This window comes from Camelina sativa, chromosome 5 (genome assembly GCF_030686135.1).
Source record: "Camelina sativa cultivar CO46 ecotype springtype chromosome 5, ASM3068613v1".
Lineage (NCBI taxonomy): Eukaryota > Viridiplantae > Streptophyta > Magnoliopsida > Brassicales > Brassicaceae > Camelina > Camelina sativa.
The window spans coordinates 34773020-34789758 of record NC_141884.1 but is presented as its reverse complement, the minus strand read 5'-3'; the positions used below and the strand labels follow the sequence as shown (position 1 = coordinate 34789758).

At 31.9% G+C, this 16739-nt stretch overlaps 2 protein-coding genes and 1 pseudogene across 2 annotated transcripts; all 3 read left to right on the top strand.

Annotated features, from left to right (window-relative positions):
* The first annotated feature begins 4227 nt into the window (after positions 1–4227).
* LOC147944754 (uncharacterized) lies at positions 4228–5010 on the top strand. Its single transcript, XM_087512711.1, has 3 exons — positions 4228–4259; positions 4371–4446; positions 4687–5010. The coding sequence occupies exons 1-3, from the start codon at positions 4228–4230 to the stop codon at positions 5008–5010; spliced, it is 432 nt and encodes a 143-aa protein (XP_087368837.1).
* Positions 5011–6283: 1273 nt separating this feature from the next.
* On the top strand, positions 6284–7350 carry LOC104789665 (uncharacterized). The gene is made up of 2 exons (XM_019245396.2): positions 6284–6677; positions 6776–7350. Exons 1-2 carry the CDS (start codon positions 6284–6286, stop codon positions 7348–7350), a joined length of 969 nt encoding a protein of 322 aa, XP_019100941.2.
* A 2557-nt stretch (positions 7351–9907) lies between these two features.
* Positions 9908–16397, top strand: LOC147944753 (uncharacterized; annotated as a pseudogene).
* Positions 16398–16739: the final 342 nt, after the last annotated feature.

Below are 16739 nucleotides of genomic sequence, written 5' to 3'. Positions count from 1 at the left end.
AGTGTTAAAAGTTGAGCTGGAGGGTGTTGAATTTGATAACCATTGTACATAGTCTTAAACTATGTGCATTGACCATGTTGAATAATTTATTCATCTGTTGAATCGTTGCAATAAAGTTGTTGAAAAAATGAGAAATCTACGTGTATTCAACATATGTTGAATCAATTGATTTTGGGTCCGCATCAGCCATGTGGCACCGGCGCACCGCCGAGTTGGTATGTGTGATACACATAAATGTTGGGCGAGTTAGCCCCTTCAGGTTTTTTTTTTTTTTTTTGTATTTTTTAAAAGGATGCTTTATTCTGATTGGTCCTTCAGATTTTTGAGATTTTTATCTCACTCTATCTACTAAAACAATCAATTATTATATAACAAATCTTTTTAAAAAAACAAATTATACAAAAATTCATAATCTTTTAAGCTCTATAAATAGAGAGTTGGATAATTTTATTCGGAAACATAAAAAAAACACCATTTCTACCATACTTTTCTTATTATGTCTCTATATGTTATGTGATTTAAGAGTTTTATTGTTTGTGAATTAAGTCACATGTATTAATGAAGTTATGTGTGTTTATTATTAATTGTGTTGTGTGCTTTTATCGTATTTTTTTAAAGTTTTTTGTAATTTATTTGTTTTAATAATTATTTTTGTATTTTTATTATTTTCAAAATTTAAGTTAATAATTTTAAATAATAATAAAAGTTTTTAAAAATCATGTCACTTTGGTTAATATAATTTAATTTTAGTTGATATTTTAACTTAATTTTATTAGTAAATATTATTCATATGCAACCATGGAAATAAAAATATAGAAAAAATAATAATATAATAAAAATAGTGGGGTAGGGTGTTGAATTTTATTAAACATAAGACTATGAACAATGGGTTTGTTGAAATTTTTTTCAACAGTTTAATGTCTCTAACAAGGGTGTTGAATAAAATGAAAAATCGATGTGAATTAGTTTCAGTTGAATAAATTCAACGGATTGAATGCAAAGAAAGTGGGGTGTTCAATGATAAGTGTCACCTTGTGATTGGAGAGAGTGGTGAGATAAGGTTTTTTTTTTGGACCGACACTTTTTTTTTTTCACTTTATCTGTTGTTTTCCTATTGATTCTCCAGATTTTGGTGATTTTTTATCTCCTCTCAGTTATTTGATTGTAATCAATTTTTTTGAAAAAGGAAATTTATATCAAAATTTATATATAGAGATTACTTTCTTTTCATTTGGGCACAAAAAAAACTTCATTTCTCACTATAACTTTCTAATATATCTTGAGTGAATTACTCAAATGTTACTCATTTTAGGTAATATTACCAGCATCTACAAAAAACTTTTTTATTACTAGAATGTTTCGGGTATTTTCAAAATACCCAGCGTGCCCTTGTTTTATGTTACCGGAAAAAACGTTATTACAAAAATGCCATTGCCACGTCAGGCGCCACGTCAGAAATCGCTGACGTGTAACCATAACTCAGCCATAACGCGTTACAGAGTATGTTGCGGCTGAGTTATAGATATGTTGTGGCTGAATTATGGGAAAAACATTTGAGTAAGAGCGGACGACTAACTTATGAAAATCTGGCTGAGTTATGCTCATAAGTCAGCCAAGCGTTACGGCTGACTTATTAAATCTGGCTGAGTTATGCGCATAACTCAGCTGTAGTTACGGCTGAGTTTTCACCCGATGGTTGAGTTGTCAAAAATTTGGCTGAGTTATCACAACGACACGGCTGAGTTGTCAAACTTTTGGCTGAGTTATCACTACGACACGGCTGAGTTACCATTTTTCGACTGGCTGAGTTATGAAAAACGGCTGACTTATGAGATGTTGTTACGGCTGAGTTATTGTAAAAAAACAATAACTCAGCCGTGATAGGCTGACTTATTGACAACTCAGCCATTTGATGGCTGAATTATTAGAAAAAGATTAATTACTAGAATGTTATTCAGTTACGGCTGACTTATCAAACGATACGGCTGAGTTACATATTTTCAGTTGATGAAGCGGCTGAGTTTGGCAGCAATTTTTTTTTTGCTTTTTAATTACTGTAATGTTTTTCATGTTGTGGCTGAGTTTTAATTAGGCCGAGTTATGGTATTGTTTGATGGCTGACTTGCCACGTCGGACGTAGCATCCATGTCAGCATTCCATGTCATCATCTTTTTCTCCGGAAATACGAAACGTCGTTCGACTCTTGTTCTTCAACTGGTTAATAAGTGAACTATTTACCTTCTTATTCACCTTGTTCTTCTACTTCTTCTTCACTTTCTTTTTCACCTTGTTCTTCTACTTCTTCTCCACCTTGTTCTTCATTCATGGATTCAGTTCCGGTACTAGTTGTGTCCGGTAATTGGATAAAGACACAGAGTAACTCCGATGATAGAGGATGTATAGTTGTGCAGATAGATGGAGGCACAACACACGAGAAGCTTGTTCTTGAAGACTACGGATTGGACTCGTTTAGCCATGAGCTAAAGCTGAGCTACATGTTCTCGAACAGGGCAATGAAACATATGGCGCATGATACTCCACCAGTTTTTGTCTCCAATGATCGACAGTTGCAATGGTTTTTGGGGCTATGGAAAACCGATCAGCTACGTCTCTGTGTAGAGTTTTCGGCGAAAGAGTCTACAGAAACTAGTGGAGCTAGAGGAAGTATGATTCGGCAAAGCAGAGACTCGAAAGCAGAATCTACATACGAAGTGTGCGGTGGGGGATTTGAAGGCACTTGTTTTGATTATGGTAAGATCGTTGACAAAAAAAATGAAGAAGAAGAAGAAGAAGCTGTCGAAGTAGCATCTGACGAAGAAGAAGATGATGAATTTTCAACCCGATTTGATGTTTTCGACGACTCCGATGGTGAGTCATCTGATGACGAGAAGTTTTCTGTATTGGACGAGCCTCAAAGTAAAGTGGAAGACCCACCTACTCCGCCTCCTCAGAAGAAAGCTCATAAAGATGACAACTTTGCCGGATCGAAGATGAATCCGGAGGCTATTAGGTTGGAGGTGTCAACGCTAAAAATTGCTGTAGGACAACGATACAATAGCAAAAAGCAGTTCAGGAATCACGTGAAACTTATTTCGGTTAGGGATGGATTTGATTTTAATGTACCAACCTCAAATCTGAGACAAGTGGTTTTTAGGTGTTGGGTTAAAGGATGTCTTTGGAGAGTTCGTGCATCTGTACAAGGGGATGAACCGGATTTTCATGTTTGTGTATACGATTCGGAACACACATGTTCTGTGACGGAACGTTCTACTAGATGCCGCCAATCAACAGCTGATGTATTGGCAGGTCTTTACAGGGACTATCTTGGTGATCTTGGTCCGGATATTAAACCTAAAAGTGTCGGAGTCATTTTCAATAAGCAATTTAGTCTAAAGGTAATTACTATGTTTTTAATGACTTACTGATAATAATGACTGAGTTATAGTTATGTATAGGCTGAGTTATTTATATTTTACGGCTCATTTATTGATTATTTACGGCTGACTTATTCGAATGTATCGGCTGAGTTATATATATATTATGGCTGATTTATTAATTTGTTGGTGTCAACAAATGGGTTATTGGAAGGCATATCGAACGCTGCTGAATGCAAGGCAGATCGATCAGGGAACTCTTGAGGAAAGTTTTAGCGAGTTGCCTTCTTACATATACAAGTTAAGAAGGGAAAATCCGGGTACAGTCACGCGTCTTCAAATAGGTGATGAAGATAGATTCAAATATGTTTCTATTGCTTTTTGTGCGAGTATTGCTAGGTTTGCTTTCATGCGCAAAGTTGTTGTTGTCGACGGAACGTTTCTCCATGGTAGTTACAAAGGGACGCTTCTAACAGCACTAGCTCAGGATGGTAACTTTCAAATTTTCCCATTGGCTTTCGCTGTTGTTGACACTAAAAATGATGAGTCTTGGCGTTGGTTCTTTATACAACTCAAAGTTGCCATTCCAGACGAAAAGGATCTTGCGATAATCTCCGACAGACATAAGTCAATAGGGAAAGCGATTGGTCAAGTGTATCCGTTGGCTTCGCGTGGAATTTGCACTTACCATTTGTATAAGAACATCTTGGTGAAGTTCAAAGGAAAACATTTGTTCCCTCTGGTGAAAAAAGCGGCAAAGTGTTTTCGGCTAACTGATTTTAATGAGGCTTTCAATGAGATTGAAGCACGTCATCCCGAACTACATGGATACCTCCAAAGAGCTGGTGTTCGAATGTGGGTGCGTGTTCATTTCCCGGGTGAAAGGTACAATTTAATGACAACGAATATTGCAGAATCAATGAACAATGCACTGTCAAATGCTAGAAGTCTTCCCATAGTTTGACTTCTAGAATCGATACGGGATATGATGACCAGATGGTTTTCTGAACGCAGAGAGGATGCAAAATCGCAGCTAACAACGCTCACTCGAGGTGTTGAGAAACTGTTACAGGTAAGTTTACATAAGTCAGTCGTCAATGTTGATAACAATCATAACAGTTACATAAGTCAGTCGTTATTGTTTACTTATCTCAGCCATTACCATTATAGTTTTCATAACTCAGTCATTGTTGTTTCAATAATTCAGCCGTAATTGTTTCCACAACTCAGCCTAAAACATTTTTTCTTAATAGGACCGTGTCTAAAACGTAATTGTTCTCATAACTCAGCCTAAAACGTTTTTTCTTAATAGGACCGTGTCACCGCAGCAAGACTTATGGAGGTACAAACGATTGATGCTGTACATGTGCAAGTGAAATATGGATCATCTTTGCATGTTGTAAATTTAGAAATAAAAAGTTGCACATGCCGTCATTTCGACCACGAGAAAATACCATGCATCCATACAATCGCAACTGCAGAGCATATGCATGTGTCTCGTATATCCATGTGCGATCCAAAATTTAGGAGTGTCAATTTGGTTAACGGATGGGCTGGTTCAATCATGCCTCTAGATGAATCATTACCTGCTCCTGAGTTGTGGATAATCAGAAGTGCTTGCCTCCGATTGTTGTGAATCAGCCAGGAAGGCCAAAGAAGCGTAGGATTAAATCATCTTTGGAAGTTGCCACTGAAAATAAACGCCCTAGGAAGCAACACGCATGTTCGCGATGTAAGCAAGTTGGGCACAATGCGAAAACTTGTGCTCTATAGTTAGAGATTTATTTTATTTTGTGTTATTACTCATCTGTCAAGTTCTATAACTCAACCATCACATGAATTGATAACTCAGCTATAACTCACTATAACTCAGCCATCACATGAATCGACGAGACATTTCGTCCCGTATCACGATAACTCAGCCGTCATAAAATATAACTCAGCTATATAATCAGTCGTATAAATATCAGTCGTTTGTTTTCATATTGTTTCTTTAGATAATTCAATCATAACTCACTATAACTCAGCCATAACATGAATCGACTATAACTCAGCCGTTAAGCTATAACTCAGCCATGACATGAATCGACTATATCTTGTTGGACAAACTTCAAACATAAAAATTCGCTAGAATCGTTTTGATTAGTTTCCATTACACTTCATCCAAAAAAAAAAAATATATATATATATATAATAATACGCCTAAACGGCAGATCTCTGGTCGAGGAGCCCGATCCAAAAGTTTCGCCACTAACCCTCTCGCGTTCTGGACGGTCCTGCAATCGCAGGACGGGAGCTGGGCCAGATATGTCAGTCTCCAATGGTTCCTCCACTGCGAGTTCGTTCACCGCAGTTTGCCAGATCTCTCGTTCCCGTTGTAAGGCCTCTAGCCTTTCGATTGGCAATCCGGAGCCTCTGGACATCATATCCTCTATAAAGGCACATGGGCCTTCAAGAAGATGGCACTCGCGGAAGGCTTGACCCGACGACTCCAGGAAATTGACGTATCGGATTAACCTAGTCAAGCAAGCTCGATAGGCCCAGACATCCGTCACGAACGGGAAGGCGGTTTCCCCCAGGGGTTCGCGATCGCCTTCCGGAAGATCGGGTACATCCATCCGATCGACCAGTTCTTTGCACGCCTTATGCTCATCAAGTAGACGGACCATTCGCCAGTGTGCCAAGAAGTAACCTTCAACGATAGGGTCTTCCAGGACTTGAATGGTTCCCTCTAAACAGTAAAAACGATGGAGCTGGTCAAGTTTCAGCCGAAGCGCCCGAATATACGCGCTCATCCTTTTTCGCCGAGCTCGGTACTCTCGGAGTTCTAGCTGAAGGGGAGACACCCCAGGGTCGACAGTATTTGAGTTCGGAGCGACCTCACAAGATCGGGACGTCTCTCCTACCTCATGTGGGATGGGATTTTCCGGCTCCCGATTGCCGGATGCGGCGGCTATCCTTTCCCGGGTGACAACTACTTCACCCAACGAGTTGATGCAGCCAATAAAGAAGGTATATCCCCATTAGCAAAATATACCACAGCTATGCGAATGTTAGCATATGATATGGCGGCAGACGCGGTCGATGAGTACATCAAAATCGGAGGTACTATAACATTGGAATGCTTGCGTAGATTTTGTAAAGGAAATATACATTTGTATGAGCAAGTGTATCTCAGAGCTCCAAATCGAGATGACCTCCAAAGAATTTTGCATGTCAGCGAGATGCGGAGGTTTCCGGGGATGATTGGAAGTATTGATTGCATGCACTGGGAATGGAAAAATTGTCCTACGGCGTGGGAAGGTCAATTTACTCGAGGAGATAAGGGAACCACCACTGTTATTCTTGAAGCAGTTGCATCTCATGATCTATGGATATGATATGCTTTTTTGGGTATCCAGGCACATTGAACGATATCAATGTTCTAGATTGTACACCAGTGTTTGATGATGTTGAACAAAGAAATACTCTAGAAGTGAACTTCTTTGTGAACCAACGCCCGTATGATATGGCATACTATCTAGCTGATGGTATCTATCCTTCTTATCCAACTTTCGTCAAATCAATTCGTCATCCTCAAAATGAACCAGACAAGTTATTTGCACAACACCAAGAAGGATGTCGGAAGGACATCGAACTTGCATTTGGAGTGTTACAAGCTCAATTTAAAATCATTCGCGAACCAGCACATTTGTGGGACATAGCCGATTTAGCTATGATCATGCGGTCATGTATTATATTACATAATATGATTGTTGAGGATGAACGAGATACATATGCACAACATTGGACTGATTATGATCATTCTGAGGCTAGTGGTTCTAGTACACCACAACCATTCTCTACCGAGGTGCTATCTGCTTTTGCAAATCATGTGCGTGCTAGATGTCAATTACGTGATTTAAATGTCCATCATGAATTTCAAGCAGATCTAGTCAAACACATATGGGCAAAATTCGGGATGTTCCATGTTTAAAGAGGTTTTTAAATTTCTGTGAGTGATTTAAGTTAAGATGATTGTACTAATTAAGTTATGTACGTTTTATTAGCTGTATTGTGTGTTTGTATTTTCCGAATTTTAAGTTTGTGTAATTTTATTTGTTTTAATAATAATAATTTTTATTTTTGTTATAGTAAAATATTAGCTAAGAATATAACATTCAATTTAAAAAATAATAATGTAACTTTTATTAATTTTAATTGTTACTATAAATGGGTTGTTATCAAATTAAGTAAAAATAAAAATATAATGTGAAAATAGTGGGGTAAGGTGTTGAATTTTATTAAACAAAACTATTGGAGAGGTTAAAATTGATTTGGGTGTTGAATGATTAGGTGGAAGAAAGAGAAAATGATGTGGAGTGTTAAAAATTGAAGTGGAGGGTGTTGAAAAAAAAATTATTGTACATGGTCTAAAAGATTATGTGCATTGCTAAAATGTTTCAACACCGTACTTTTTCACTTTTTAACATTCCACTTCATATTCTCTTTCCTCCACATAATCATTCAATACCCATCTAAATTTTTAACACTACAATGGTTTTGTTTAATAAAATTCAACACTCTACCCCACAATTTTTATTTCATATTTTTCATATATATTTTTATTTTTGTGATTGCATATTAATAACAATTAAATTAATTTTGAAATATCAACCATAATTTGGAATATTTTGAGGTTGGTTGAAAGAAGGATTTTGAAATTGATAATTGCTAGGATTTGGATAGGGAAAAGGATAGTTAGAAGAATTTTGCATAGAATTATTGTTGGAATTTGGATACGGAAAAGGAAAATTACTAGAATTTTGAGTAGGATTATTGTTAGAATCCATTTCAAAAAAAAAATGATGGAAAACAAGAGTTTATTGGAGAATAATAAGAAAATTATGGTAGAAATGATATTTTTTTTTATGTGTCCGAATGAAATGAAACAAGTGTCTATTTATAGAGTTTAAAAAGTTATGAATTTCGATATATTTTTTATAATAAAAAAATGTATGTTGTATAATAATTGATCCTAAATAGATAGGATGAGATAAAAATCTCCAAAATCATAACAGCGAATTACAACTTAACAAGTGTCCTAATCATAAATAAAAAAACAAAAAAAAAACAAAAAAACTTTCAATCGCCCAGCATCTGTTTAAAATACACACTCCAGTTATCTTCTGTCACGTGGCATATGCGGTCCGAATAATTTTTTTTTCAACCTGTTGAATTTTAATCCACATCGACATTTTAGTTTTTTCAACAGCCTCGTTGTGGGGATTCAACAGTTGAATTTCAAATTCAACAGCCCCATTGCACATAGTCTAAGACCATGTACATTGGTTAAAACATTCAACACCTTCCACCTCAATTTAACACTCCACATCATCTTCTCTCTCATCCACCTAATTATTCAATAATCAATTCAATTTTAACCTCTCCAATTGTTTTATTTAATAAAATTCAACACCCTACCCCACCATTTTTACTTTATATTTATCTTATTTATATAATTTTATAACTACATATTGATAACAATAATTGAAACTAAAGAAAATAAAATTAATATAAGTTACATTATTTATTTTATTTTATTTTATATTTCTAACTAATTTAAGAAATAAATAAGAGTTTATCAGATAATAACTAGAAAACTATAGTAGGAATAAATTTTTTTTTGTCCAAACAAAATGAACCAAATATCTATTTATAGAGTTCATAAAATAATAAATTTTGATATGAAAATTATTTTAGAAAAAAACTTTTTGTTATACAATAATTGATCTTAAAAATATATGTTGAGAAAATAATCTCCAAAATCTCAATCACCAATAAAATTACTGCACTTGTCATCCTTTCACAAATCTTCATTAAAAAAAAGGAAAAAAACTGACAGTCTCTCAAAACTTGCCACATGTTAGCATTGGTCACTCTTTCTTTTCATGTTGAATGTTTTCAACACCAATTAATCCACTTGTATTCAACAATCTCATTGTAGTGATTAAACAGTTTAATTTTTTATTCAACTACCCCATTTTATGTGGACTAACTATTGTAAGGCTAGTTATAATGGGCTTGTTGAATCTTTTATTCAACAGTTTAATGTCTACAATAAGGGTGTTGAATAAAAAAAAAATCGATGTGGATTCAATTGAGTTGAATACATTCAACGGGTTGAATGCAAAGCAAATGGGGTTTAGGGTAATATGTGTTAGCTTGTGATTCAAGGGAGTGGTGAGAGAAAGTTTTTTTTTTTACCGACAAAATTTTTTCTTTTTCTTTTTATCTGTTGTTTTCCTATTGGCTATCCAGATTTTTGTGTTTTTTTATCTCCTCTCAATTATTTATACTCAATTATTTGGTTTTAATAATTTTGTTTTTAAATACAAATTTATATCAAAATTCATAATTTTTTAAAATCTATATATAGAGACCATTTTCGTTTCATTTGGACATAAAAAAAAAACTTCATTTCTCACTATAACTTTCTCCTATATCTTCCTATCAACTCTTTATACTTTTTTAAACTTTTCTTTTGTTGTTAAATGGATCCCAATAATAATCCGTTTAACACTCAAAATTCTTCTAATCATCCGTTCAACTATCCAAATCTCAACAATTATCAGTTTCAAAACCAATATGCAAATCAACCCCAAAATGTACCAAATTATGGGTTTTCACCAAATTTTCTCATGCCATCAGCTGTTCTAAATTTTTTCATGCCATCAGCTGTTCCAAATTAAAAAATAATAATGTAATTTTATTAATTTTAAATTACTATAAATGTGTTGTTATCAAATTAAGTAAAAATAAAAATATAAAGTAAAAATAGTGGGGTAAGGTGTTGAATTTTATTAAACAAAACTATTGAAGAGGTTAAAATTGATTTGGGTATTGAATGATTAGGTGGAAGAAACAGAAAATGATGTGGAATGTTAAAAGTTGAGGTGGAGGGTGTTGAAAAAAAAAACCATTGTACATAATGTTAAAAAATTTAGTGGGTGTTGAATTATGATGTGGAAGAAAGAGAATATGATGTGGAGCGTTAAAAAGTGAAAAAGAAGGGTGTTGAATTTTTTTGCCATTGCACATAGTCTTAAGACCATCAACAACGGGGGTGTTGAAATAATTATTTAACTCTTTAAGACTATCAACAATGGTTTTAAGATTCAACACCCTCCACATCATATCTCTCTCTTCCACATCCTCTTCTCTCTCTTCCACCTAATTATTCAACATCCACTAAAATTTTACACCTTACAATGATTTGTTTAATAAAATTCAATATCATACCCCACCCTTTTTTATTTCATTATTTTTAATTTCTTTTATGTTTTAGTTTTTCTGATTACGTATTAATAACGACTATCGTTTAAATTTTAATTAACGTCATTAAGAGTTAAATAGTTTTTTATTTTTAGTTTTATTTAAATTTATGTTCTAATTTAATGAAACAAGCTAATGAAACAAGTCTAATGAAACATATAATTTAATTAAGGGTTTTTTTGTCCAAATCTAATGAAAAAGTTTCTATTTATAGAATATGAAAATGATGAATTTTGGTATAATTTTTTTTTAAGTAAATATCATAACAATAATTATCTTCAATAATGTAGATGTAAAAAAAACCCAATAAATACAATCCATTATATTTGGATGTATCTATTCATATGTTGTTGCACATATTTTTTTTGGTCCAGTAAACACATGGCACATGTAAAGATTACACCCTTTTTTTTTCAACCCGTTGAAATGATTTCAACACTTGTGAATCCACATCATTTTTTTCCATTTTTCAACACCTCCATTGCATCAATTAAGCAGTTGAATTTTATTATCAACAACCCCATTGTAAACAGTCTAATGATTGCAATGAGGGTGTTGAAAAAAAGAAAAAATTTACGTGTATTAATTCTTGTAGAATCTGAAATTTTCTGGCCCCAAAAACACATGCGCGGATGCTCAAGTTTTTATTTTTTTGTTCTTTTTTGTCGAAAAAGAAAAAACTTGTGAGAGAGAAATGTGTTGTATTTTTATTGGAGAGTGAGATTTTGGAGATTTTTTATTTATTTTATCATTTTAAAATTAATTATTATGTAGTAAATAATTTTTATATAAAATAATGTTTATATCAAAATTAATCATTTTTTAATAGAGACTTGGTTCATTTTATTCCGACACCCAGAAAACCATCATTTTTTTTTGTCAACCATTGGGCCACAACAGGCCGGCCCCTTAGCCTAATCCTACATTCGTTGGGAGCGGGACTCGATCCCTGGTGTGATGGTGCCTTGTGCATTAAGGACTTACTTTTGGCCATTGCACTAAGGTCACTTAAAAAAAAAAAAAAACCATCATTTATACTATACTAGGTGCTTCCCCACGCAACGCGTGGGTTGTGGTGTAGTTGGCACTTTCTTGTTTTTTTTTTGTCTTTTCGTTTTCTCTTTTGTATTATTTCGTTTTAGTTAGGCATATACGGGCTTTGCCGTCACTTTTATTTATACACTATATGTTTATACCATTTCGTTTAGATGTGTATAATTGTGACGTTTATTTTTTTATGAATTATGAAGATGTTGTTTCTTGCTTTTGAGGATCCAATCTTATCATTGACTGATATTGTTTCCAATACATTTATTGTATTATAGATTTTCTAATTAACTGCTTATGTAAACCCTTCATACGTTGATGTTGCAATAATAAGTTATTTTTTAAAAATATATTCCATGTAAGTGATTATGTTTGTATGTCCATGTTTTGGTCTAATATCAATAAGATCGTTTATGTTTTTCTTTAGTTGGCTTTGAAACCAATTTTGAGTTAAGCAAATAATGGGTCGAATTATGGTGTTAATAAGTAATATAATTCTTATGTATATATTGTATATATGTGACTATAAATTTAGCTAACTAAAAAATTATGTAATATTTAAATACAATCTTGAACATATATATATATATATATTTTATTTGTGGGAGGAATGTATGAAATTATTGGATAGAAGTTATTTTTGAGTTAAATGACCTTTAATGTCTTTAAAGTGAGTTAAATATTAATAAATTTTTATATGTGTCTTGAATTTTTTAAAAAGGATTACCAAGTGTTTCCTTCCAAATTTGAAGTGACATAGTATTTTAGTTTTCTTATATGATTTGATGAACTTCAATGTAAAATTTTTTCAAAGTAATAAGTACACTCACTGATTGAATTATAAAATTTGGATAAATGTTTATTTCGATTAATCATCTGCTCTTTTAAATAAATTAAATAAGTATGTTATTATTCCTACAAATAGGACAATATATATTATAGTTTAACCATGGAGTTAAGCAATAGAAATGGAACTTGTGATTGCAAGACAAAATGCTTATATGTTACACATTGATCGTTTAAAAATAAATATGAACATCTAATTCTCAAATAAAGTTTATTGTTTTGTTAAAACCAACATATGTGAATTTAAATTTAACTATACAAATTTAAAAAATAAATATGAATAGATTAGAAAGGCTTGAAATATAAAAGAAATATTTTTTTATATAAAATAAAAATTGAAAACAATGTTAAATATATATAATACTTTCTACATTAAAATATAGAATCAAACTCTTACAAGTTACAACACATATGAGATATAACAACATTTGATATTGGTAGGAGAGGAGGAGAGAATTTTTACTATAAGATGGTAATCCAAATTAGATAATGGAGATGAATCTTTAAAAAATAGAACAATGTAACATATATATATAATACTTTCTAAATTAAAATATAGAATCAAACTCTTACAACACATATGAGATATAACAACATTTGATATTGGTGGGAGAGGAGGAGAGAATGATTACTTATAAGATAATAATCCAAATTAGAAAAAGGAGATAAATCTTTTAAAGTAAGAACAATGTAAAATATATATCATGTAGTCTCTAAAATTAAAATTTAGCATTAACAATGATATTTCATTTGTTTTTTAAAACCCATACAACAAAAATAAGAAATCAAAAATAACAAAAAAAAACAAAAAATGATTTGAGGTATTGTAGAAGAGAATGAGAGAATGTAAAAATGAGATAGTAAAAGAATATCAATATGAGAGAATGCTTATTTATATGATAAGAAATGATGAAAGTTACATTTAGAACTATGGAGTTACAATAGTAATTTATTGTGTTCGAATAAAATTGAGTGGTAGAATATGATTAATGCATAATTTATTTTATTTTCAGTTATAATTTTATTTTAATGTGTGAGTTAAATGTATTGTGTTTATTGGGTCTTAAATATTGTTTAAAGCAATTAGAAAGCAAATAAAAAATAAATAAAAATTAGAAAACATTAAATGAAAATCAACCAATAAGGAGAGACAAAAACCTTACTTTTATATACATGATATATTGCTTTAAACTTTGAAATGAGAAATATATTATAAGCAATAATTTTACATGAGAAATATATTAATTTAGCCAACCAAAATATGAATATAAGTTTACCCAACCAAAACAAATAAAAAATGTTAAAATTTAACCAAAAATATTTTCTCTTGAAAGATAAATAAGTTAGTAGGAGGAATGAATTAATGTACAATTATTGGATAGGAGTTACATTTGAGTTAAATGGAGTTACATGTCTTTAATTATAAATAAATATTTTAATATTTTATAACCTAAAATAAAAGGAATACCAAGTGGCTGAATCAAAATTCACATGATTTGGTTGTTTGTTGATATAAACTCAACACTTACACATAATACTTCAAAATAAAAAATATTACTTTTTAAGTGACACACTAAATTAGTTTTCTTATAAAATTATATGAATTCTTCAATCTCAATAATTTTTAAAATCCCAAGGATAACTTATATTTTTTTGGTTTTCACTCATCAATTTAATTTATAGTGCTAGATTTCATACTAATGGTTTCATCTTTAGAGAATTTAGTGAAATGATATTATTAAAATTATATTTTATTTTTATATTTAAGTTCCAGTTGAATATGTTTTGTTTTTTGGATTATTTTTTATCTTGATTAAAGACACAAAAAACCAATTGTTTAAATATGTTCTTTTTGTTTTCAAAAACCTCAAATCATAAAAAAAAATATATATTATATTGATCTCTGCAGATTTATCAATTGGATCACAAAACTAAATAGTCTTTATAAATGGATAAATGGATAATTATATTGATCTTTATAAATTATTAAAAATGATACATGAATATGTCAGATAACCAGAGACATAATAGATAATTACATATGGATCATTTCAACTTTATGATCTTATTGTGTGGTGAATATTGTAAGGAAGTATGAAAATAATGACTTATAAGATGTTAATATAAAATAGAAAATGGAGATAAACATTTTAAAAGATTAAAATAAATATATAAAATATACATATCATACAAACTCTAAAACTAAGCTTTTACAATGATATTTGATTTGATTTTTTATAACCCATACAACAACAATAACAAAAAAATACTAAACAAAACAAAACAAAACAAAAAAGAGATTTGAGAGTAGTGGAAGAAGATGAGAGAATGAAAGAGTGATAGACTAAGATAATAAGATAATGAGTATTTATAGGAAGAGAAATGATGAAAAATTACATTTAGAAAAATGAGAGTTACAATTCTAATTTATTGTTTTGTTTTAATACAATTGATTAATACAACTTAGTGGAGAAAAAAGTTAATGCATAATTTATAGGGAGAATTTATATGATTTCAGTTTTATATTATGTGAGTTAAATGTGAAAATTAATTGTTTTTAATTTGTGTTTTAATAGAAATATTTTTTTTTGTTAAAATTGCATTGCCAAATGGACCAATAAGGAGAGAGTGAAACCTTACTTTTATATATATGATTTTTCTAATTCTTCTCTAATAAACTCTTGTTTATTTCATATATTTTTCTTTTTGGAATGGATCACAACAACAATCCTACCCAAAATTATACTAATTACCCTTTTCCCTTTCTAAATCACAACAATTATCAAAATCCTTATTTCAACAAATCCCAAAATATCCCAAATTATGGCTTTCCGCCAAATTTTTCAATCTCATCATCTGTTCCAAACTATAATCCATATTATGGATCAATGGTGTCATATTCATCTCAACCACTTCAATATTCTTCTACTCCAACGGGCAATGAAAGTGTTCAAGATGTTAGAGCAATCGAATTTTCCAGATCTTCCACACAAGTAATAACTCTTGTAGGGATGAACAGTGCTGAAGCAACTCCAAATACAGAAGATTCAACCTCTACTCGCCGGAAAAGCCCCAAATGGACGACTGAGCAAAATTTGGTGCTATTGAGTGGATGGATTAAATTTGGAACAGACAACATTGTTGGCAGAAACCAAAAGAGTGAATCATATTGGGGTAAAATTATTGAGTATTGTAATGAGCATTGCTCATTTGATCCTCCGCATGATGGAGTTTCTTGTAAAAATCATTTCAACTACGTGAACCAAAAATTGGATAAATGGATAGGCTCTCATGATAGTGCCTAAGCGTATGCAACAAAGCGAGTGGTCCGAGAATGATGTCATAGCAAAAGTACATGAACTATATTCAAGTGGTAAGAATGGACATTTCAATTTAATGTCAGAATGGCTTGTTGTCCGTGATCAACCACGTTATGCTAGTCATGTAAGAGGAAATCCGGCTCGGGAAGCAGTGGATCTAAGAGATCCCATGAGAGTGATCCAAATGACTCCAACTCTGTAGTAGTGCTCGTCCAATGGGGAGGGAAGCATCTAATAAAAAAGGTAAAAATAAAGGTAAGGGTGCAGCCTTGGAAGCCGTCACTGAAGAGTGGAATGATTCTAAACAATTGAAAGAGCAAGAGTTGGAACAATTAGAAAAATAGCGAAGAGGTAAGAGGAAGCAAACAAGTTGATGAAAAAAAAGACTGAAGCTAAGAAGATGAAAATGTTTATGAAACTAAATGAAAAGGAGCACCTCGATGATCGAAGCAAAGATTTGCTTGAAAAGTTGAGTTATGATCTATTTGGAAATTAGCGGTTGTTAAGTTGTGTCATGATCTATTTGCTTTAATGTTTATTTGGTATCTTCCGCTTTAATGTTTGTCATGTGTATTGAAACTTCATGCAATAATGTTGGTTTTCCATTTCATGTAATAATGTGGTTTTTGGCTTTTAATGTTTGTTTGCTGTTTCAACCATTCAATAAAAAATCGATTCCTTATATATTAGTTAAGTGCATTGCGTACCTATTAGCGTTTCGTAAATTTCAAATAGGTAAATTTACTGAGTAATGTAATGAGCATGGCTCATTTGATATTCCATGTGATGGAGTTTCATGCAGAAATCACTACAACTACATGAACAAAAGCATGGGAAC

Coding starts and splice junctions, on each gene's coding strand:
- LOC104789665 (XM_019245396.2), top strand. CDS start 6,284: ATGTGGGATGGGATTTTCCGGCTCCCGATTGCCGGATGCGGCGGCTAT. Junction 6,678..6,775: donor TTGTCCTACGGCGTGGGAAG/GTCAATTTACTC, acceptor TTGGGTATCCAG/GCACATTGAACGATATCAAT.
- LOC147944754 (XM_087512711.1), top strand. CDS start 4,228: ATGTGGGTGCGTGTTCATTTCCCGGGTGAAAG. Junction 4,260..4,370: donor GTTCATTTCCCGGGTGAAAG/GTACAATTTAAT, acceptor TATGATGACCAG/ATGGTTTTCTGAACGCAGAG. Junction 4,447..4,686: donor GTGTTGAGAAACTGTTACAG/GTAAGTTTACAT, acceptor TTTTCTTAATAG/GACCGTGTCACCGCAGCAAG.